This window comes from Microtus ochrogaster, chromosome 10 (genome assembly GCF_000317375.1).
Source record: "Microtus ochrogaster isolate Prairie Vole_2 chromosome 10, MicOch1.0, whole genome shotgun sequence".
Lineage (NCBI taxonomy): Eukaryota > Metazoa > Chordata > Mammalia > Rodentia > Cricetidae > Microtus > Microtus ochrogaster.
Window position 1 is genome coordinate 24230778 of NC_022016.1, and position 24201 is coordinate 24254978.

At 44.0% G+C, this 24201-nt stretch overlaps 1 protein-coding gene across 1 annotated transcript in view; it reads right to left on the reverse strand.

Moving 5' to 3' along the window:
- Positions 1-2720: 2720 nt before the first annotated feature.
- Positions 2721-24201, reverse strand: part of Saxo1 (stabilizer of axonemal microtubules 1) — a 23580-nt gene continuing 2099 nt past the window's right edge. Inside the window, exons 2-3 of the mRNA XM_013348244.2 lie at positions 17372-17571; positions 2721-3948 (exon numbers count right to left, since the gene is read on the reverse strand). Coding sequence (XP_013203698.1) covers positions 2945-3948; positions 17372-17571 — 1204 coding nt within the window. The 3' untranslated portion in view covers positions 2721-2944. The remainder of the gene's footprint in view (positions 3949-17371; positions 17572-24201) is intronic.

Sequence of the window (24201 nt, forward strand, 5' to 3'; positions counted from 1 at the left end):
AATAAATTTAAAAAAATTAAAAAAAAAGAAAACTTAGATTACATGTTGACTCTGCTTCTCTCCTTCTCCTTAGACCATGTTTAACTGCTCTGGGCCTCCCTACCCCATAAATAGGCATCCAACAGTACTGAAAATAGCCTGGTATTGGCATAAGAACAGACAGGAGGAACAATGGAACCGAATAGAAACCCGGATATTCATCTACACACCTTCAAACACCTGGTTTTTGACAAAGAAGCAAAAAAAATATCAAATGGAAAAAAAGAACACACATTTAACAAATGGCATAACTGGAAATCAACATGTAGAAGAATGAAAATAGACCCATATCTATTTCTATTGATATACACAAAACTCAAGTCCAAATGGATCAAAGACCTCAATATAAAGTCAGCCACACTGAACCTCATAGAAGAGAAAGTGGGGAGTACACTTGAACGTATTGTCACAGGAGACTACTTCCTAAATATAACCCCAGTAGCACAGACACTGAGAGAAACAATTAATAGAAGGGACCTCCTGAAACTGAAAAGCTTCTGTAAAGCAAAGTACAGAGTCAACAAGACAAAATGACAGCCTACAGAATGGGAAAAGATCTTCACTAACCTGGTCTGATCTCCAAAACATACACAGAACTTAAGAAATTGGTCACCAAAAGAAAACATAAACCAATAAAAAAAAATGGAGTACAGAGCTAAACAGAGAACTCTCAACAGAGGAATCTAAAATGGCTGAAAGATACTTAAGGAAATGTTCAACATCCTTAGTCATTAGAGAAATGCAAATCAAAGCAACTCTGAGATTCCATCTTACACCTATAGGAATGGCCAAGATCAAAAACACTGATGACAACTTATGCTGGAGAGGTTGTAGGGAAAAGGAAACACTTCTGCATTGCTGGTGAGAATGCAAGCTTGTACAACCACTTTGGATGTCAGTGTGGCAATTTCTCAGAAAATTAGGAAACAACCTTCCTCAAGACCCAGTAATACTACTTTTGGGTATATATCCAAAGGATGCTCAATCATGCCACAAGGACATGTGCTCAACTATGTTCATAGCAGCTTTGTTTGTCATAGCCAGAACCTGGAAACAACCTAAATGCCCCTCGACTGAAGAATGGATAAAGCAAATGTGATTCATTTACACCGTGGAGTACTACACAGCAGAAAAAAATAATGACAGCTTGAATTTTGCAGACAAATGGATGGAGCTAGAAAACATCATTTTGAATGAGATAACCCAGACCCAGAGAGACAATTGTCACATGTACTCACTCATAAGTGGTTTTTAAACATAAAGCAAAGAAAATCAGCCCACAAATTACAATTCCAGACAACAATGAGAACCTTAAGAGAGACATAGACATACATGGATCTAATCTACATGAGAAGTAGAAAAAGACAAGATCTCCTGAGTAAATTGGGAGCATGGGGATACCTTGGGAGAGGGTTGAAGGAGAGGGGAGAGGCAGGGAGGGGAGCAGAGAAAAAAATGTAGCGCATAATAAAAATTTTTAAAACAGTGAGCATCCATTCCTCAGACAAGACACAGGAACAAATGATACAGATGTCTGAACCCGTTGATAAAAACTAACTTCATGGTAAAGATGAAAGGGAAGGGAACTTAACTAGCCCAGGCCAGGCATGGCACCATGAACAGACTGGGTAGAAGATAGAGGCTCCTCGCTGAAAAACCAAGCTCTGGGCCTAAGCCAATGTCTTAAGCTGAAATCCCACCTCCTCCACCATATCCCCAAGTTCCCAGGACCATGGAGTATTTAGGGATTCTGTGCTCTCCATAGAAAGTGCATGAAGGTGAACAAACCTGCAAATTCAACGTGGAAATACAGGTGGGTCAGTCAGGTATCGGTCTGCATCTTCTGCCCTCTAGGCCTGGAAAGAGAGCCCTCTTGAACAATCTCTCCTCCCTTCTGCCTACTTCAACTGGACCTTAACATCAAATGTTGGTTTTAAAAACTGTAGGCCCCAGAAATCTCCAGGGCAGAGCTTGGCCCCTTGTTCTGTCAAGCTCCCATCACAGATCTGGTCACAGCTGTTATTTTAGGATAAGCAGGCTCAGCGTTCCCAGAAACCTGCACTGCCTTGGGCAATCCATTCTGGGCTCTTTGAGTATTTAGAAGATCCTACAGTTTCTACTCACAACTCCAGGGCCAGCTCTCAACTGCCTGTTTGCCAAACGGCCCTTCCTCCCCTTCTTCCTGGAACTAGAGCCCACATTAACATGAGAGAAGGCAAAAAGTCTGGCAGGTCCACATTCCCATAGAATTCCTCCAGGACCGCCTCCCTTTCCTTTGTCAATGACTGACAAGAACCACACCCAATCAGACATCATTATCCTTGATGGTGTGTCTTGCAGGAAATAAGTAGACAAATGTCCTGTGAAGGAGACCTGGACACAGAAAACACAAAGAAGACTCCAGCCTGGGCCCAAGGAACCTCTTCCATTGTTGAGATGTAATAAGGTGTTTGTATGAAGTCTCTCCAAAGGTCCCATGTAGATAGCTCTCTGCATAGAAAGTACATGAGGGTCAACAAAACCAACCTACAAATTAATGTCCCAAAATAGCGTTTATTCTTTGGCACTTCAAACTTGGCAAAGGTTAATATCAAGTCACACAATAATTAAATTAGATCAAGATCACAGAAATGTCACTGTTGATCATCTTTGATTCCGTGAACAAAAGGGACCTGAAGGGGTTAGAGAGAAAAGCAGAGGGAGGGCTACAGGGGTCAATCAGCCAATGAGTGCATGTCACTTTCCTTTATTCAAGTGATTCTCGTGTTATTCAAATATCCTGCAGGTGGTAAGAGCATTTTTTCATTATGAGGTAGGTGTTGTAATTTTTGTTGGTTGTTGCTTTGGAAAATGCTTCAATGAATAATTTTGAGGTACTGTGGAATTTTTAAATAATTTTTCAAAGTCAGGCTGACACTTCCACTTCCTTCTGGCCAGCCTTTTCTGCGTCGTTTATAGAAAGACAGCTGCTCTGCCTAGAGCCTGTCTGAGAGATGGACCTATATATCCTGTGCCCAATAGCATCCACCTCCTCAAAGATGTAGCCCGGGGGCTCAGTGTATGATGCCGGGCACCTGCCCATCTCCTTGGGAGTAAAGCTGATGGAATAGGTAGTTTGACCCTCCACAGGGATGTTTCTCTGTAGGCCAAGCCAGGGGGGCTTGTAGTTTTTAGTAGTGATAGGTGGGTGGGGCACATAGCAGATCTTTGTGGTAGTCTGGCAGTCCAAAGGCTCAACAGGCAAGGTCAGATGGGGCACGGGTTTGACGGGCTTTGTGAGCGCAGCTGCCCAATGCTTGTAGTCATCCTTGGTAGTGGTTGAGCTTTCAAAGCAGCTGCTCTTCTTAATGGAAGGCACAGGCCGGCAAGTGTGAGCAGGGCTACCCTTACAGTACCTGTAATGGGTCTGCACAGTCGTCAGAAGATCCATCTTCTCCTCAGGAGGGACATAGGGAACGGGAGCTTTGGTGGGTATCTGGGGTGTGGGCCAAGCTTGGAACTTATCTTGGAACTCGGTGGAGTTTGAGAAAGGTATATCTTGCACAGGGCACTTGGCTGGAGGTTTTGAGCTCTTGGCAGGCTCCCCCAGGAGGCCTCGGTAGGACTCTTTGTGGGTGGTCAGGTTCTCGAAGGGGATGTCGCAGGGTATAAATTTCTCAGGCTCTTTGACATAGCGCTTCTCCACAGGGTGGGGCACATAGCTCATCTTGTAGTTGGTCAGATCCTCCAAAGGAATGTTACAGAGCTTTGGTTTAGCAGGAGGCTTGCAGCTTTCAGTAGTCACAAGGCCTTTCATGGTATAGTCATCCTGATGTGTGGTTCTGTTTTCAAACTTGGCCGACTCTGGCCGGTACTTGTTTGGTGGACGAAGCAGCTCTCGTTTGGGTTGGTTCCAAGGTATATAATCAACTGAAATTAAAGAAGAGGTCATCACTGATAGATCAGATCTCCTAACTTCCATGTGTTTTAAAACGCCCCAAAGCCAAAGCCAGTGTCTAATTATAATCTCTGACTTAACAGAACAAAGTAGATTCCTGCTCCCATCCCATGCACAAGCTTGGTAGTTCATCTTCATGGTGTTTGAAGCCTGCTGTGCAAAGAAAACCATTTACTCAAGTTCTCCTTGTAGGCCACAGTGCTGTGCACAGAGATTTTAGAGACCTGGGGTCTTAATCTACTGAACCTATTCCAGCAGAGAAGTCTGGCCCAGAGGCAGCCTTCTCCCTGTGTAGGGAAAGGGCTGCCTCTCGCTGGCAGAGTGCACGGAAAGACGCATGTGGTAGATAGCAACCAGCCAAGCCAACAGGGTCTACCTAGCCAGTGACTACTATCATGTCCTTGTAATGCTCATGTCTAATCCACGCACACCAAACACACTGCTCCAGGGGAATGAGAATATGGTATTGTCTAAAGAGAGAATTGTGACCGCTGCCTCGGCCTTAGTTCTCAGTATGTTATTAGTTCATTTTCTCTTCAGAAACCCCTAGTGAAAATACTCATTTTATAGAAATGGAAACACAGAGAAATTAGGGAATTCACACCCAGATTACTTAACTTGAAGTTAGAAAAAAAAAGGGGGGGGAGTACAGACCCAGATTCTGAAGCTGCACTCCTGAGAATATTATATGCCAGCCAGTTGTGCTAAGGCCTTTCCATACATAAACTTATGACATCTTAGCAGTCATCAAATGTAATGATTATGATTGTCTCTATTTTTCAGATTTCCCAAAAAGAGTCTCAGAGAAAACTAAAAAGCCTGCCTGAAAATGTAAGACAGAGACCTGACTCCATGGTCATGCTTCAAACATCCCCAGTCACAACAGGAGACAACGTTTCAAAACACAGACTGAAAAAGAATAACCAAGGAAGATTTGGAGAAAGGCTAACTTCAGGGCGTTTGAAAAATGAAGCTCGGGCAACTGGATCAAGTACACAGCCATCTCAAGAGGAACCTCTGCGGAGGGTTAGAATGGCTAAGACCAAAGGACTTGCCCCAAAAGAAATCTGCACTGGAGGAACAGAGACACCCACCAAGCGGTTTCCAAAGCATCTTTATCCCAAGCCTTCAGGACCGCTCGGAGACTCAAAGTCCAGTTGAGAACAATGGAACAGTGAGCGCAGTGCACACTGCTCTCCTTAGTGCCTGACTCACATGGAGGCCTGTGTTGTCTCGTTATGCTCATCAATTACCAAGCCTACAGTCACAGGGATGATCCCCAAGGAGTTTAGGGACAGGCGGACCAAATGCAGCTTCTCAGGAGTCTTAGACTATGTAAACAACAGGAGCAGACGCCACAGGCAGGATTTTTAACGGCTTTAGAGAGGTATAACAGCATTTGTTATTTACATAACAAAATGTACTACCTGAGAAATCCTTGTCTAATCCAAAACGCACACATTTCCAGGATTTTGCTGCTGCTGTTTTGTTTTTATTACATGTTTTATTACACATTTTTAGTATGTGTTGCTTGTACTGCAGTATGCTGGGTACTACCGTAGCATTCCATACATCATACAATGGGCCACTGACCATATTGTACATACCCTGTTATGTTGTTATACACTAGGGGTTTATGTATCTCCATCCTGGGGTGCTAGGTTCTATTTGAGCAGGTTGTGGAACTTTTGGGGTGAAGGACCTGGTTGGCAGAAACAGGCCACTGGGAAGAAGCCATGAGCATTATAGCTTAGGAAGGCTTCTAGTCCTTTCTCTTTTTTTAATTTATTTATTTATTTATTAAAGATTTCTGTCTCTTCCCCACCACCGCCTCCCATATCCCTCTCCCTCCCCAATCAACTCCCCCTCTCTCATCAGCCCAAAGAGCAGACCTGTTTCCCTGCCCTGTGGGGAGTCTAAGGACCTCCCACCTCCTTCCAGGTCTAGTAAGGTGAACATCCAAACAGCCTAGGCTCCCACAAAGCCAGTACATGCAGTAGGATCAAAACCCAGTGCCATTGTTCTTGACTTCTCAGCAGTCCTCATTGTCCGCTATGTTCAGTGAGTCCGGTTTTATCCCATGCTTTTTCAGACCCAGGCCAGCTGGCCTTGGTGAGTTCCCGAAAGAACATTCCCATTGTCTCAGTGTGTGGGTACACCCCTCGCGGTCCTGAGTTCCTTGCTTGTGCTCCCTCTCCTTCTGCTCCTGATTTGGACCTTGAGATTTCTGTCCGGTGCTCCAATTTGGGTCTCTGTCTCTGTCTCCTTTCATTGCCTGATGAAGGTAAATGGACGGAAATAGAAAACACTATCCTGAGTGAGATAAACCAGACCCAAAAAGAGGAACATGGGATGTACTCACTCATATATGGTTTCTAGCCATAAATAAAGGACATTGAGCCTATAATTCGTGATCCTAGAGAAGCTAAATAAGAAGGTGAACCCAAAGAAAAACATATAGACATCCTCCTGGATATTAAGCTTCTAGTCCTTTCTGTGCTCTGATCTGCAGGCATGTGAGGAGCAGAGATTTCAGGGCCAGATGGCAGACTAGAGGCCACTTTTGTGGGTACTAGAAGAAAAGAGATTCAGAAAAAAAAAAAAAAAAGACTATCTCAAGGGTTGCCTCAGAAATTTATGAAGAAGTCAAAGGATGCTGAGAAGGACAGAAAGGAAGCTATACCACGAAGCAAAGAAAGAAGCCAAAATTAGCCTCAGTGTAGCAGTTCTGTGAAAGGTGACATATGGACCTCAAAAGTCACTTCCAAAAGGTAAACCAGATGAAGACAGAGCAGCCTTGCCCTCAAGACAAGATAGCAGCCATCATGAGCCTCAGTCCGTTGCAGGTTCTGATGATAGACGGACTCTCCTCTAGCCAGCAACAGAAAGAACTTCTATTTTGGCAAGCCATGTAGCTCAGAGGGCAGCCGTGGGCACCGTCTTGAGAGCGAAACTATCCTGGAACCCAGGAACACCTACTAGTTAAGAAGACTCAGTTTAGCGGGCCATGTCCCTGGGTGATGAGAGACAGTGGTGAGGAACAGACAGACGGAAGTGGGCAAGCCACAGGAGCGGTGGCTCAGGCTAGGACGCACGAGAGAGACAGCCCCTGCCTCGGTGGCTGCAAGCAGGCCTCATCTACAGAGTTACTCTGAAGTGAGATAACTCTGAGCCTCAGGCCAGCAAGTGAATCAAATTCAAGAGTCATCCATCTGCCTGCCTTTCACTGTGGCAAAGCCCATGAACTTAATTTTCAGGTGCATGCGTGATAGCTACAGCAATATCCCTCCTTCCGGAGGCCATGGAAGTCTGAGAAGCGCTCTGCCTGCACTGTAGCTGCTTCCCCCACGCCCTCCACCGCTGGAAGGTGCCAGATACTCTTCAACTAAAGCAGTCGCCAGGGAGGTGATGGCTCTCAGCGGGGAAGAGGATCTGCCCAGCCCACAGAATACAAAACTAAAGATGGAAAACTGTTACTCTGAAAACAAGTCTGACAAACGTCAGATGCTTGTCTAGCACAGACCCAGCGCAGAGCTACACACCAAAGGAAAGATCAGAGCTCAAGTTCAGGCACCCCGACCCTTCAGGTCTATCATCGCAAAGCAGTCTCCAGTTCCCAAGGCCCAGAAAGGAGAGGCCCTGACACCCCAACTTACTTTTTCCCAAATGAACCAGTGTAAAACCACCATAATGGACCTGTATTCTCAAACCTTCAAGTTACTTTTTTGTCAGACATTTGGCCAAAGCTTAAAGTAATGAGTGTATTTTATCCTAGTGATTTCAAAGGTTTAGATATTCTTATAAGGTCTTCCATCAAGTTTGGACTTTTTGGTGAGAGAGAGAAGTCTAGATCAATCTTCTGTATGTGGATATTAAATTCTCCAATATAATTTGTTAAAAGGCCATCTTTTTTCCAGGAGACATTTTGTTGAGAATCTAATGTCTAGACATGCTCAGACTTATTCCTGGGTATTCATCTCTATCTCATTGGTCTATGTGCCTGTTTTTATACCTAGACAATGCTGGTTTTTGCTCCTGTGGTTGTAATGTGACAGAGAGTAGGTGCTGAGATGCCTCCAGCTTTACGCTTTTGATTGTGTCAGCTATCCAAGGTAGTCTGTTTCCCTGTGCATTTTAGGGGCTCTCTGTCCAGTTCTGAGAAGAATGCCATGGGTATTTTGATATGGTGGCCATTTTAGCAATATGGGTTCTGCTGATCCATGAGTGTGGCAGGTCCTCCCATCTCACAGAATTCTCTTCAGTTTCTTTCTTCAGTGTTTGAGAGATTTCTCTAGAAAGATCTCTTTGCTCATTGGTTAGGTTTATTCCTAGTTATTTTATTCTCTTTGAAACTGTTGTGAATGGGACTATTTTCCTGCTTTCTTTCTCACTGAGGGGTGTGTGTGTGTGTGTGTGTGTGTGTGTGTGTTAAAAAGCCACAGGTTTTTAGTGTGTATTTTGTATCCTGCTACTTCATTGAATATTCTGGGCCTGAAAGTATTTTGTGTGAATCTGTAAGCTACTCTCGTTACAGAACCCTAACATCTGCAAATAGGCTTAGCTTTACTTCTCCCTTCTGATTTTATCCTGGGTTTTTGTTTCTTTGGTTCATTTGTTTTGTTGTTGTTCTTTTGGTTTTAGTTTTTGGGTTTTTGGTTTTGTTTTTTGCCATGTTGCTATGGCTAAAATTTCACTAACTATATAGAGTAAGAGTGAGGAGGATGGGTTCTCTGTGTCATTCACTTTAGAGGAAATGCATTTAATTTCAACACTCAAAGTACCGTCTATAGGTTTATTACACATTCATCTTTACTGTTCTGAAATAGTACCTGGCGTCAGAAAGGGATGTTAATTTTTATTTAAAAACTCATCTATTGAAGATAGGGATTTTTTTGTACTTTATTTGCGTGCTAAATTATACTATCAAACACAGGGTTTTAGGCATGTTTCAACACTCCTTACCACAGAACTGTATTGCCAAGGCCCAGAGATGTCTTTTTCAATTTCATGTTGATTGTCAAGGCAATCAAATATACAGAAAGGCAATTTGCTGCTTACTCTTCAAGACTGAGAGTGAAAGAAAATCCATTACTTCTTTTTGAATTTTAGTCCTATTATTACTATTATGGGGATGTGTACCATGTGTCTGAGAGCTTGTGTGCCACGGCAGATGTGGAGGTCGGAGGACAATTCTGTGGAATTGGATCTCTCATTCCTCCTTTACATGGTCTCCAACAATCAAGCTCGGATCCTCAGACTTGTGCGGCAAATGCCTTTACCCACGGGGCCAGCTCAACAGTCCTCGTTTATTGGTTCTATTTTTATTTTAGAGGTTCTTCAGATATCTTCACAAATATTTTATTTCTGTAGATTCTCCAGGCATCTCCTCTGAACATAGATAACTTCATCCCTCTTTGGAAAGTTCTATTTGTAAACACACTCTCCACCTCTGTGCAGTGATTTCCTCGAAGGGCGTTTCTAAGACAACCAGCTAAAGATAGGTCCTCTCTGTCTTTATCTGGGGATATCATTGTTTTGCCTTCATCATTTCTGAAACTTAAAAATTACTCAGCATAAAATTCTTGATGTTTTTCAGTATTTCAATATCTCAACCCAGTCACTGAAGTTGTTTCTGAAGGGAATCTGTTGTGACCCTGGATGGGAGCCGCAATTCTCTCTGTATGAAGAGATATTTCTCTTCGGTTCTTTCCAAATCTTTGTCTTTTTTTCCAGTCTGACAATACACAGATCTCTTCATGTTTATACTATTTGAATAGTGTCTCTTGGATCTCTACGTAAATTTTTCACAAATTTGGGGTATCTCAGCAATTAATTCTTTAACTGCCCTCTTATCCCTTCTTGTGAGGTGGGGCTCCTATTATGAGTGCATTGGTAATCTTGATGGCTTTCTTGGATCTCTTAATATCTGTTTAATTTTTTAATCTTTTATGTGAACATAAAATGTTGGATAATCTCTATTGATTTGCCTTTGTATCACTGATTTTTCTGTCAACTCAAAACTGCTGAACTTCTCGATTTAAAAAGCAAATGGTTATTATTCAACTCTGGATCTTTCATTTCATTATGATCTCCCTTTATTGGTTCTCTCATTGATGAGCAATTGTTATATTTGCTTTCACTTCCTTAAGGATGGCTTCCAACTACTCTAGATATATTTACAGTACCTACTTTCAAATATTTTTCTGCTAGCTTTTGTGCATGGACCCTTTTTCTGATGATCTCTCTCTCTCTCTTCTTCGTCTTTCTTCTTCGTCTTTCTTCTTCTTCTTCTTCTTCTTCTTCTTCCTCTTCCTCCTCTTCCTCTTCCTCCTCCTCCTCCTCCCCCCTCTCTCTATTTCCTTCTCTCCTTTTCCCCTCTCCCTCCCAAGACAAAGTGACTTAGATAACACATGCCCCCTCCATTAAGAGTTCTTGTCTTTCCTCCTATTTGAGAAAGCCCTGCACTCATTCTATAACCTTGTCCTCCATAGTGTGAGGTCACTGGTGTGTAGCTGTTTAAGTCCACTTCCTGAGATTCGCCCTCCATAGCTTAGCAGTTAGACTCAAGCACCTCAACTAGTGTGGTGCATCTGGGGGGCTGGAGACTACACAGATCAAGTCGTGTACAAATCAGAACTTGCTTGGTTTTTTTTTTTATGTCTCTGCTGCACAGATATGCGGCCTCCCATTCAGCCAGAGCACTTGAGTAGACAGAAAGGCCCTTGCTCTCATGGCTCTTGAGACAGCCTGGCCTTCAAGCACAGCCTTTCCGATCACCAGGCAGTGTTGGAGCCTATCAAGGTGCCCTGTGTGTTATCTCCCTATGAATTTTCTCACTCATCTACTTATCCGTTGCTCACAATTATTCCTGTAAGCCTAGGATTGGTTGCACAAGGTGTGATCTCTGAATGGTTTTTCATTACATAACCTTGTTTGGTCAAAATTCTCTTTGAAATCAACTCAGAACCTTCTAGCAGCGTGACTGCTTTTCCCCCAAGTTCTTCAGTCCCCCAGCAGGGCTACCACACAAACAGAACTGGGGGCAGAGGGTGAGTTGACAGACGCAGCTCCAGGATAAAAATCCCAGCGATGCCCACTGTTCATAAGTCAATCACGTCTCTTAAATAAATGCTCTCAATCTGTCCTCTGCCTTTGGTTGATTTCCAGAGCCTTGCAACAATTGATTTTTACCACTCTGTCAAGTTTTATTGGGGGGAGGGGGACTTACTAAGCCTCTACTTGCTCCAGAAACCCTGATAGTTCCCCCCTCAGGCACACTCCTAAGTTTATTTTAGGCCAGTAATACTACCAACTACTTCTTCAAAATTGGCTTCATTTTAATTGAAAATCTAATCTTCCTCCAGAGCCACTAATGGCTCTATCAGCATCTTGAAAGCATTAGGGGGCCTTAGCGGGAACCATCTTGCTGAATACAAACCACATGTTCAACCCACCACACGCCAGGCTGCCCTGAAATGCGGCGTCTACCTGGAGATACCTTCTGCATATTGCCGCGAGATACTTCAGGCTGAGTAGAACAGAACTTGCCCGGCCCTCTTCTCTGATGGATGAAGTGTTAAGAAAACAGGTTCCTAAAGCTCAAAGTTGCCTCACGAGACTCCTGATAACCAACGACATAGCTGAAACCACACTATTATTCAGACTTTCCCCACCAGCAACTATTACACACACACACACACACACACACACACACACACACACACACACATATTCCTCCATAAGACCCTAAAAAAACTCAAAATTCCACATGACAAAGTATTCACACACCAGTAAAGCCCTTCAGGGCCAGAGTGTCATATGGGTAATTGGCAAGAACCTTTTTAAATGGGATTCCATTCAATAATAATGTCCTTTTAAAAAATCGCTAAGCCTAAAGCTGAGCATCAAGTAATTACACTCTCAATCTTTTCAATTGCATGGTGTTTTGAAAATGTCACAAATTACAACCAAATGCTGTTGAGCACTTTTTTTTTATTGGTAGGTTCTTTTCTTTCCCTTTCTTTTCTCTCTCTCCCTCTCTCTCTCACGCTCTCTCCTTTCTTTCACCACAGTAAATGTACTGGTCATGAGGATAAAAGAAAAGGTTTGAATATCCTTCTCACAGAACTAATATAAATAAAGCACATAAGCAAAATATAAATGGCATTCTTTGACATGCACAGAATTAATTATCATGTTCTTTGCTTTCTTTTCTTGACAACCCTCCTTGGAAAGACAGACAGTAATATATGGCCGAAGATTATGAAGATTACTGGGGAAAGACTTACTAGAGCAGCAAATTTTCACAATAGTTAAGTCATTCAAGGGACAATAAACCAAGACAAGAAGCTAGGGTATGGTACCCCTTACATTCGGAAAGTGTCTCAGAACTGACCCAAAGGCAAGGTAAATGCCATGGTCCTTTCCCAACTTCATTCCTGCTCCTGGCTGGGACCTGTGGAATAATTGGAAGGATGAGGATTTGATAGAACTATTGCCAGACACTGTCATCTGGAGCCCTGAAAGCAGTGGTTCACAAATACTCCTTCCTTTATCCGTCCCCTTACATATCTTTGCTGTGCTTCTCTGTCCTAGAATGCTGGGAATGGGAATTAGGAACTTAAGGCCCAGCTTTGGAAGCCATGATGTCATCGAGGAGATCAAATAAACTGTTCACATGTTTAAAAATATCAGCCTTTGTTATAGTGTGAATCACACCTTCCACTCCAAATGCAAATGTTCAGATTTAATATCCACTGTAGTGGTATGAAGCAGAAGAACCTTTGGAGAAATGATTCAATCATGAGGGGCCTGTCCTTAAAAGAACTGGAAGGAGCTCTCTCGGGCCCTTTGTGCCCTCCCTTTCAGCTTGCGAAGGCAATGCAACCAAATGCCATCTTGGAACTAAGGGTTCTTGCCAGACTGAACCTACTGATGCCTCAGTCGCTGACTTCCCAGCATCCATCATGTGAGAAATAACTTACTCTGTGTATTGCATCTCGGGTTTGTTTTCATAGCAGCATAAATGGATAAGATGATGTCATTAAATAAAGAAAGAACTATCACTAAAATCTGTTTTATTTTACTATAAGCTAAGGTTAAGTTTCAGCAGTGGAATATTATATGGTTTTACAGGGGGTGGTTTGAGAAGGACCTGTATAGACAAAGGAGGACTGCAGGAAAGTTGGAGGCAGAGGGGAGTGAAACCTGAGTATTTGCTATTATAATTTCTGCCTGTTTATTTTGAGAAGTAAGCAGCTTGTTGGGGGCAACAGGAAATAAATACTAAAGGACTTTCTCCATCCTTGCCACTGCCTAAGCAAGGTGTGGTCTTCATTCCCAGACCTGACACTATACGTGGGTAGAAATGAGGAAACTAGACTAAGCAATCAGTTCCTCTGAAATGTAGTGAATTTTCATTGTATCTTAATAAATAATGTTTGCCTGAAGATCAGAGAGTAAAACAGCTGCACTGATCAGTCATACAAACCAGGCAGTGGTGACACACACCTTTAGTCCCAGTAGCCACCCTAGTTTGCCATAGAAACTGGGTGGTAGTGGTGTAAACCTTTCATCCCAGCACTGGAGAGAAATATAAGAATGGAATATAAGATGGATTTCAGGCTCAGTCTCATTCTGAGATTCCTGGAGGCAAGACCGTCATTTTCAGACTGAGGCAGAGAAAAGAGCCAGTGGCTGGCTGCTTTGCTTTTCTGGTCTTCAGGTTAAACCCTAATATCTGTCTCTGGGTTTTTATTAATCATGCTACACTGAAGAGCCTGTATCTCACTGAGATCAAAGGTGCTCGCAGAGCATAGAAAGGAAGGGAGAATTTGTGGTTGAGCATGCCCTATCAGAGTCCCTACTGCCTCCCTCAGAGCCGTGCTTTGGGGAATACTCAAGTGCAGACCTAAGGAGGCAGAACTGGGGTTCTGTTAGAAGAAGCAACAGCACAATAGAAAAGAGAAACTATGAGACATTGCTAAAATCAGGGTGTAGGGAGGAAGTAAATATCAGGGAGGAAGCTCCATGAGGAAGGATGGGCAGCCATGCTGATGGTAGAAAAAAGCAGATGCATCAATGACCCAGAGGTTCCTTCCAGTGATACTGAGGACAGTCATCATGGATGTAGACAAGACAGCAAACCAGAAAGATAGGGTTTGGAGGTCACAAGCCCTTCACATTTCATGGAATAATAACATTGAGAATATGGCTTGACGGAGGCAGCTATAGAACGAGGAAGATGGGACATAAAAGATGAGTGAGTCAAAGGGCAGAGTCCAGGCCACCTCAGAATCAGCTACAGGACTAAGCAGAGAAGACCAACAACATGCAGGATTCCCTGGCAGATGGATTGCAGCCTCCCTCCTCCATTGTCACCTCCCACCCAAATTCTTGGCTTGATTAATAAAAGCAATCCTCACAACACACTCCCACAGAGGCCCCCAAAATGTTCCACATGAACTGCTTAGCTTGTCTTCTTGGAGCAGCAGGATGCATGACAAGCGTGAAGAGTTAGTGATGACAAACCCACTTTCTCACTCCCTGACCTCAGGCTGTGCGGCTGTGAGCCACACAATGGGGACCGCTACTCTGCCAGCCTAGTCCACAGGACGGCATAGTTTGTCTCTCTACTGAAAGGTCAAAGACTGGTCATCATGCTCCTTTGCCTGATGCCTAGCATGTAATAGATATCAAAGAAAATGGGTGGATTTCAAAGATACCAGATGAAAAGGGGAACTGCTTGGAATAGGAAGAGACTCAGGAGAGGGGAGGTATGGACAAGGAAGGGTAACAGAGAGGTGAATATGGCTAGCATATATAGTGTATATTTTTTAAAAAATGCCAAAATGAAACCCATCTGTCTGGGCAATTAATATAATAAAAATAAAAGGCAAAACTGAAGAGGATTTGAGTGTTTTCACCCCAGAGAGATGTTTGAGAAGATTAAAATTGTAGAGGCCGGGCTTACTCCATATTGCCAGGTTCTGGCTACACCTTGCCCTGGGTGCAGAGGCAAGAAGACAACTCTGCACTCTGTTCTTGTTGTTCTTGCTGGACCACCTATCTGGCACTATGATATACAAATGACATTTCCTAAGAGTACAAAGACGCCACCTATGAACTTATCATATAGTTTGGGATGTGGGAGCAGATGGATATACTAAAACCATATCAGAAGGATAAGGGATGACTGCTCATCCAGAGAACCTGAATTCAGTCCCTACCACCCACATGGTGTTCATACAGACTCAGGTAAAACATTCACATACATAAAAGAAAATAAATCTTTTAAAAACAGGCCCAAGAACTTGTCAAACATATGAAGACCAACAAGGAGTATAATACCTTCACCTGAATACCAAAAAAAAGAAGGATCCATAACACAGCAATGGCCATGAGCCCACAGACCCATCATCTGGCCTCCCAATATGTCCTTCAAGAGATCCACCAGCAAATAACCCCCTCCCACCCACTCTCCTGGACTTCACGTTCAGCATGGTCCCCACTGCTTGATGAGGCCAACTAAAGCATCCAGTCCATTCTGTCTCCCATCGGGGCCTGTCCTGCACCTCTACAGCCTGCACCTCTGCCGCCCCCACGCCCCTGCCCCCCCCCCACTCCTCCCACACCCCTGGTGCTCCCATAATTCTGCAGCTCCCGTAGTTCCATATCTCAGATCTGTAGACCCTGCAGCAGCTCTCCAACTGGACCAGTTAATAGTGTATCTAACCACCCACAGAGATTCCCTATGTGTCTGCAACAGTTCTCTGCCTTAAGGATAAGGCCCCTTTAGCTGGGCGGTGGTGGCCCACGCCTTTAATCCCAGCACTTGGGAGGCAGAGGCAGGCGGATCTCTGTGAGTTCGAGACCAGCCTGGTCTACAAGAGCTAGTTCCAGGACAGGCTTCAAAACCACAGAAAAACCCTGTCTCGAAAAAAAAAAAAAAAAAAGAAAAAGGCCCCTTTGACTTCCACAGTCTCCTCAGCTCTTTTGCTGTGCTTCTGAAGCCTACATACAGAGAGTTATAATTGCTGAGTGATGTGTAATGCATAATCCCAGAGTTAATAGTAGTAATTGGATTGGAATAAAAGATACTGTATGTTCCCTGGCCAACATCAAAGGGAAATCAAAACTAATTGGCCATGTGCAACCAATCAACCCAAAGTAGCTTATGAACTGTTTTTCAATAAAGCACTATGAAGAGACACAAATATGTCTTGTGTTTCTGGCATAGTACACTTCGGACAAAAATATTACAAAGAAAAACAATAAATCTTAAAAATGGGAGCTAGAAAGATGGCTCAGTGGCTAAGAGCATTTGCTGCTCTTCCAGAGGACATGAGTCTGGTTTCCAGCATCCGTGTTGTACAACCACCTGTAATGATGATTCCAGGAGAGGCAAAGCCCTTCTGGCTTCCTTGGGCATACTGTCACATGCCTTATACACAGATACACACATATACAGAGATCAAAAGAAAATTAAATATATAAATTAAAAATAAAGACATTTCTGAAAACTTTACAAAGTGTACGTACATATCAAAATTCCAACTCATAACCTATAAATGGGTATGATATATATCAATTTAAAATATGCATTTTTTTAAAAAATCCATCTAACACATAAAAATTAAAACAGTGAAAAACTAATTTATAATATTAAACTATTATGGCACGATCTAATGGGGCAAGAAATGCAGCTCAGCGGTAGAGCATTTGTCTGGCGTTTGGAAGGCCCTGGGTCTACTCTCCAGCATGGCAAAGGAAGAAAAAATATAAGTCAGCACAATGGTTGTGTTCCACTTCTGTGGATATGGTATTTTTGGTCAAGCACTGTTATGTGTATCCAGTAAAAATTCATAGGTCTGTGTAATTACAATGCGTTCACTTTTCTGTATGCATGTTATATTTCAAAATTCTCTTGGCTGGATGAATGAAACTATCAAACTGTAGAATCGTAGCTTAAATTTGAACAGATTTCCCATTGTAAGATTCATACAGAGGCTAAGACAGGATCATAAATATATTCTATATAAAATCAAGATAATACACATTCCTGTAATGGAGTCTGCCATGACCACTCAGCTTTGCCACTACAGCACAGAAGTAGATGTGTAGAAGAATGGCTATGGTTCTCTTCCAACATCATGTGCCTATCAGTAGTGAGCTTTGAATTCCACAGTTTTCAACATGTCCTGAAATCATCATTTTTTTTTCAGTTAGAGAAAATTATAGAGCCATTCTTAGCTTTCCATCTGTACGAAAATAGGCTAAGAGCTAGATCTGGCTGGCAGGAAGTGGTTGGTTGACCGCTGCCCTAAGGTAATGCATATGTAACCATTTCCTGGAGGGTCTGTAGGCTGACCCGTCCTCTCCTCCGTCTTCTCTCACCTTTGTAAGTAGGCAGATACTGTATCTTGTAGTTTGGAAATTTAGTGTCCCGAGGTTTGATGGGGCCAACTTGACAGACAGGGAGGTAGTTAAAATCTTGCTTATATGTGGTGAGCAAATCCATATTCTCTTCGCTTGGAATGTACGGGTCAGGCTGATGGAATTTCACTGGTACCATTTTGTGAAGCCCAAAATCTCTCCTGGGAGAAGAATAAGCATATGTCATTGAGGTCCTTGCTTAGAAAAAGACAATGTTGTCTACGCAACTCCCGGTAACTGAATTTTCTACTCCATCTTCCTACCGTTTCATCTCTCTTCTACTTTGGAACGTGACACTCTAACTCACTTTTTGCCAGTGTTTGACCACTTGGCTGCTGGGGTCATCCTTGACTCCTCCCCTCAAAGCCCCATAGTCTATCAGTCACCAGGAGCAACCAGGCTTCTCTACCTCATTGGAGATTATTTTGCCCTTTGGTCCAGATCTCAACCATTTTTTGACTTGGGCCATTTGACAGTCTTTCCCCATCTTCCTGCTTCTGCTTCAGTTGTCTTGGTGTGTCTAGAATAAATGCTGGATAAAAATGAGTTTGCCCACCAGCTTAAAATGTCTTCCAGATAAAACCCAGCTCTCTAGCGCAATTTACAAGTCAATTCAGACCTGTCCCCTGACTTCGCCCCTACCCACACCTGTGTCAACCACAAGGCTCACTAAGGAGGAGGCCTGATCTGCACTGATAGCCCACCTGCCTTGCATCCAAGCTATGTATGGGGCTAACATCTGCTTTTCAGATACACTCACCTTTCTGTGTTTCTCAGGAGCTTTTTCTGCTAATATTTATCTCCTCTATTCTGGGCCTTACAGAAAACCCAGTAGAGGGAAAATGCAGTAGACACACAAAGTCTTCACTTCTTTGCTTTCTGCTGTGGTCAGTGCCCCCTCCCATTATGTCAAAGAGTAAGAAACGGAATGTAAAAGGCATGATACTTTACACCAGAGCAAAATCACTCATTCCCAAACCAGCCCAAGTTATGACATCAAGTTATGCTGCCCATCACCAGAAGCCCCCTGGCCAAGCCCAACTGAGTCAGGCTACTGCCATGCTCTCCACTAGCCTTCTCTCCATGCTACCGTTCCCCCAAAAACAAACCGATTTTCCTGGATCCATCCCATGTGGCCAAATAGGACAAGGGAAAAGTAGCTCTTTTCCTAAAGGTGCTTACTTGAACAGCCCTGTCAATGGAAGAGAAAGGTTTCCGGACAGGAAAACATTAAGCTAAACACTAATAAAAACCTATTTCCAGGCTGAAGCCCAGTGCGGCATGACTGGGCCATGCTTGAGTAACAAGGGTGACACGCTCCACTGTAACCTGTCTTGCATGAGTTATACACAGGGTGGCCAGTAAACCCAAAGCAGGTCCTGCGCATGCTTGGTGGGATGAAGGAGCAGGGAAGCAGGAGAATTGGTCTCTTTGAGGCTGCAAGTGGGGAAATGGGAGATGCTTCCGCTGAGCTCCCATAACTCCCTGTGGGGACATCTCAAACTATCTCAGTAGCAAGACTAGCATCTGCTGCCTGAGCTGCCTCCCCAGGGGCCTCACTGTGCGCTCCCAGCAAAGGGAAGCTGAGTGACCCCGCATCTGGAAGCTGATTGTAGGAATGGGAATTATGAAGGGAGCCGTCTGACAAGAAGCTAAACAAGAAGCCAAGGGTCAGCTCGATACCTGCACTCTGCTTAGATGAAGGATCCCCTCATAGTGACCGCCCACTACTCAACCAGTTGCAGCAAGACACAAGGAAACACTAAAGCCTCCATGGGCTGCACAGACAGAAACCCTCTGAAAGTCCACCTGAAAACCAGTTAGCCTGAGCGTTAACTTCCTGCCGAAAGTTTATCTTCTGAAGAGAACATACCTGAGGGAAGCTGAAGGTTCTCCACTCCCAGGACTGGAGTGGGGTTTGGGGGTGACCTCATGTATGTTCGGTGATGGCTAACCAGGACTGGAATGGGATTCTGAAGTGACCTTACCTATGTTCGGTGATGGCTAACCAGGCTATGGTTTCCCTGCACTCCCGAGAAACAGCAGCAGATATCAAAGACCAGCATAGAAGAGCAAAGCCAGATGTCCAAACTTGCATGCTAAGGCCTCCCACCCCAAAGCTCTGTGACTGCCTTAAAAATCCTACTTCTTCTCCAAGGTGCCATCTTCCAACGGTCTCCAGACACTAAAAGCTGAAGCAGGCCTAATGCCCCTGTCTCCCGTTCATTCACAGAAATCTGCTAAGGAATGCTCACAATCTCACCAGCTCAGGGGATGCCCTCAACTTGATTCTCAAAGACAGAAGCAGACACATAAAACTTCTTGTGAGCCACATTTAGGGGATGGATTTGTTACTGAATCTCCTTCCACACAAAATTCAAATTCTCCTTTAAACATGCATCTATGTTTGTATTTACCCAGCTGTAAATACAAATAAATAGGGAGAGGAAAAGCCTCTCAGCTCCAGAAAAAAAAAAGGACCATTTTTAAATTTAAAGTTTGATTCATTTGTATCTGGCCCAGAAGCAGTCACAATGGCTGAAGAGAGTGAATTCTATCAGAATTTCTGTTTGCTCGTTAGAGTTTTATGTTGGGAACACTCACTGAAGCTTATCATTAACCGTAGCATAGCTTTATATCCCCAATTACACATAATCTTACAGCCTTCGAGTTCATACAAAAACCCACTTTATTCTTCCCAGAAACTGCATAAATTTAATAATTATTTTCAGCACTCAATGGCTCCTCTCTTCCTGTGGTACATTTCCCAATGTTTAGCCTCACTGTGACTATGAATAAAGAGGGGGCGGGGAAAGGGCACAGGTCTCAGCTTCCTTCGGGTAGGTAGCTATAAAAAAGCTACCCAGCATGGAAAGCCAAGAGTTAAAAACCAAAATTAAGTACAGGTTAAAGTGGCCCTGCTGGGGAAGTTATAGCAACTTCGTTTCAAACCATTTGGCTAAGCTACAGAAAGGTGTTGGGCGAGAATAGGGAAAAAGGAAGGGGAGAAATTACATAATTGCTAATGAAAATCATTTGCCTGGAAGTGGGAATGGAGAATTTTCACAGAAGCCAAGCGACAGTTACTTTTAAAAAATAGTTTAGTATTTATGCAAATTTCAGAATTTATTATAGTAGCCAAGGAATCAAATTAAAATGTAATCTTTGGAGGTGTCCCGCCATTTTGCCAAAGTCAATCTCTCTCTGCAACCGTTCCCCTAAATTGCCCTCCCGAGACCTTCAACTCCTAAACTATGGCTTCACATTTTTCCCCTGCTGTCTCCCTTCTGCCAATATTTAAACTTGCCCAGTCTCTCCAATATTTACAATAAAAATAAACAAAATACGGTGTATGTGAATGCACACACACACACACACAAATGCGGACACACACATGCGTGTGCGCGCAGGCACACACACACACATATACACACACCACAACCACATTTTCTCCTGGGCCTCTTCTCATCCCCTCTCCTCTGGAGAGGGTCTACATGACCTCCCCTCCACCCACACATTCCCCAACCAGCAAATACACTTCTACTCCACTCGCTAGCCAAGGCATCTCAGAGTCCATCTTTCTTGCCCTTAGCCTGCTGCATAGCTAAATTAGTCATGATGTCTATCCTCAGATTCATATTTAAGCATTTCTTTCCTTGGCCTCAGTCAACCTACTTCTCACGATTTGTCCTCTTATGGGGAGGTGGGTACTCTTCGTCTTTATTTCATTATTTCCATATATAATTTTCCAGCTTCCCCAGCTCCAAAGGCACCTTTCTAAGGAAGCCATTCTGTCATCCTGGGCAGAGTTGGAGAGCCTTTTCCAGAACACTGCAAGAGACCCCTTCACAGAACTACCAAACTTGAGTCCAGCATTGATCCATGTGGGGAATCATCCCTGAAGCAAGTGGACTCTAGTGCAACCACCCAGGGTCCAAATTACACGGTCCAATCTCCTCCTTCTGCTGTCCGCTCCTCAGATCCGCTGAGGCAGAAGTTAACATCTGTCCCCATTTTACAAAGTCTAGAAGAAACCGTGTGTAAACGCCTGGAAAGCCTAGAGCCAGACCAGTCAACAGGGTCTGGGGTAGAGCCAGCAGGTGGGAGAAGAACGGTCCTGGCTCAAGCCTTTGCTGCTCCAGTTTCCATGAACTGCTTGGGAGTCACAGCTTCCAGCCTGAAGGCAGCCACTAGCCTGTGCCAGATGAGGCAGCTAAAACCAGCCTGTGCCAGATGCCAGATTCTTTCTGCTCAAAAGTAAGGAAAGAAAGAAAGAAACCAGAAAAGCAAAGTGAGGCGATCTTGGAAAGGAGCTAACGCCAAAGCTCTGTAAGTCACTGGGCCCAGATCCCTCTCGCCTCACATGCCAGCAGCAGGCTTCTGAATTAAGGGTAACCAAATTGAAATGGAATTTGGGCTGCCACCCAAGACATGGAATTTGCACTTTGGGCCTAATCACATTACCTGTTCAACAAACAAACAAACAAAAGTGCTTTTCTGAAGAATGTGAAAAAGAAAGCAGTCCAGAGTCTCCAAGTGCAACACTCAAAATCCTGTCCAGACCCAATGCAGAATGACTTGACACACTGCGGGAGAACGTGACCCATGGACCTTGAGCAGACCAGACATTGGACATCACAAAGATCTCAAACCAGCTATTTTAACTATACTTAATGAGAAAAGGCAAAATAAGGTCCTAATAAATTAAGAGCTAGAAAGTGACACAGAGAACGAAAAGCTATTATCCAAATGGAAACGCAAAAAGCTAATGGCGGGCCTGGTGGTGCAACCCTACAATCCCCAGATCCCAGCACTGAGGATCAAGGATAGAAGTCTGATCATAAGTTTAGGCCTGCCTGTGATGCATAATAAGACCTCATCTCAAAAAGAAACCTAGAGCCTAGCCAGTTTGGATGTTCACCTTCCTAAATATAGACGGAGGGGGGAGGACCTAGGACTTACCACAGGGCAGGGAACCCTGACTGCTCTCTGGACTGGAGAGGGACAGGGAGAAGGGTGGGAGGAGGGGGAGGGAAATGGGAGGCTGGGAGGAGGCGGATACTTTTTTTCCTTTTCTCAATAAAAAAAAAAAAGAAACCTAAAATATACATTATCTCAGGAAAAAATAATTCACTGGGCTTAGAAAAAGGAGAAAAGCCTCAGGAACTTGAGAATAAATTGATTAAAAGCTATCGAATCTGAACAAAAGTGGGTAAGATTAAGACAGAGGAAAACAGAACAGTAGGAACACAGACCACCAGATACAGAAGATTTTTAATGAAATAAAGGACAAACTGTCCAGCTCCATGAAGGATGCACACCAAAGAAATCCATCAGCAAAGAAAGTCCATAGGGTTCAATCAGCGCATCAAGGCGCAGCTCGTTACCATTTCCTGTATCCGCCGTCCTGCCTCTGGGACAGGGTACCAGATGTCATTTCTCTTTTGGCTTTTTCCTCCCTTGATTTATCAGGGAGACCTGATTTATCAATAAGTCTTATCAATAAACAGGAGTCTCAACACCGCCATCTCCATCCCCTGCCTTTAAACCAAATCCTCTCTCTCCTCTTCTCTCCTCTATACTAGTAACTCTACCCCAACCTACCATCCCCAACCCATCCGCTACCTTTAAGCCAAATTCATCACTCATCCATTCCCCCTCCCTTCCCCCAACATACAAAGACACACATACACGCACACACATGTACACACTGTGCCCGTGTCCCACTCCCCTTTAAGGTACTACTTAACACTGCTGAAGCTGGCTAAAGTAACAGAAATACTGTCCCGAGTGAGGGGGCCCAGTGTTTCAACCAGGACATACCTAATGGGAAATGAGGCTAAAAACACAACTTTCTTTATCAATTGCTGTCAGAGCTAGTTGAACTAAAGGCAAATCCTCTGCAAGAGAATTACCAAGGGCTGCACATTTTTTAAAAAGGAAAAAAAAAAGGTTTTCCAGTAAGAAGGGCTGGAAATCGCAGGCATTCCCCTTCTGACACCTGCTTTAAATCCCCACAATTTATGGTCAGTAAGAGCTGCAAGCAGCTGTAATCATGCCTCGTGCCGCGCTGATAGCCTTTCCAGAAGCCAGGTGTCTTTTGTGTCTGGAGTTAATCACCAAATCCAGCCAAACCGGGGCCAATGACTTTTTCATGCAGCAGGTGGGAGCCCCGGGTCCAGCCTCAGACACTACGCAGAGTCCACCTGTAGACGGGGAAATGAGCGAGGTGCCGTGGCAATAAGGGACCTGGGAACAGAGGGGTGACGGTCCATGCAGACCCGGAGGTTAGGCAGCCATGGGATGACACACCCCTTCCCCTAAAAGCCTCCGGAGGCAGGCTGCTTTACATCTCTGAAAGGAGCTCACTTTTCCTCGCCTGTGAAAACCTCCCCAACAAGCGCAGACTGAGAAGCAATGAGACCAGTGCAGGACAGTGACTGCCCTGTGAGTTGGAGACTGGCTCCTCTTCCTAGAGTAGGGTAAAAAAAATAAGTCCCCTGTCGGCTTCCCCCTGCCCTCCAACCTGAGACCTCAGCTTCAGGGCCTGAACATAGGACTGGCACAAGATAAGGCCCTATGACTGAGGTCTGTTCTTCCTCCCCATTAGTAACTGGATTCCACTCCTCTTTTTAAAGCCCTGTAATCATTAATAAGTTTGGGAAATTTTTTCAGTAGCTGGGGACCTCTTGATGTAAGCTGGATTGATTGTTGCTGTGGCTCTGACTGAGGCCCACTTGCTGGGAAATGGTTTTATTGTTACAAATGACACAGGCAAAGACAGCTCAGCT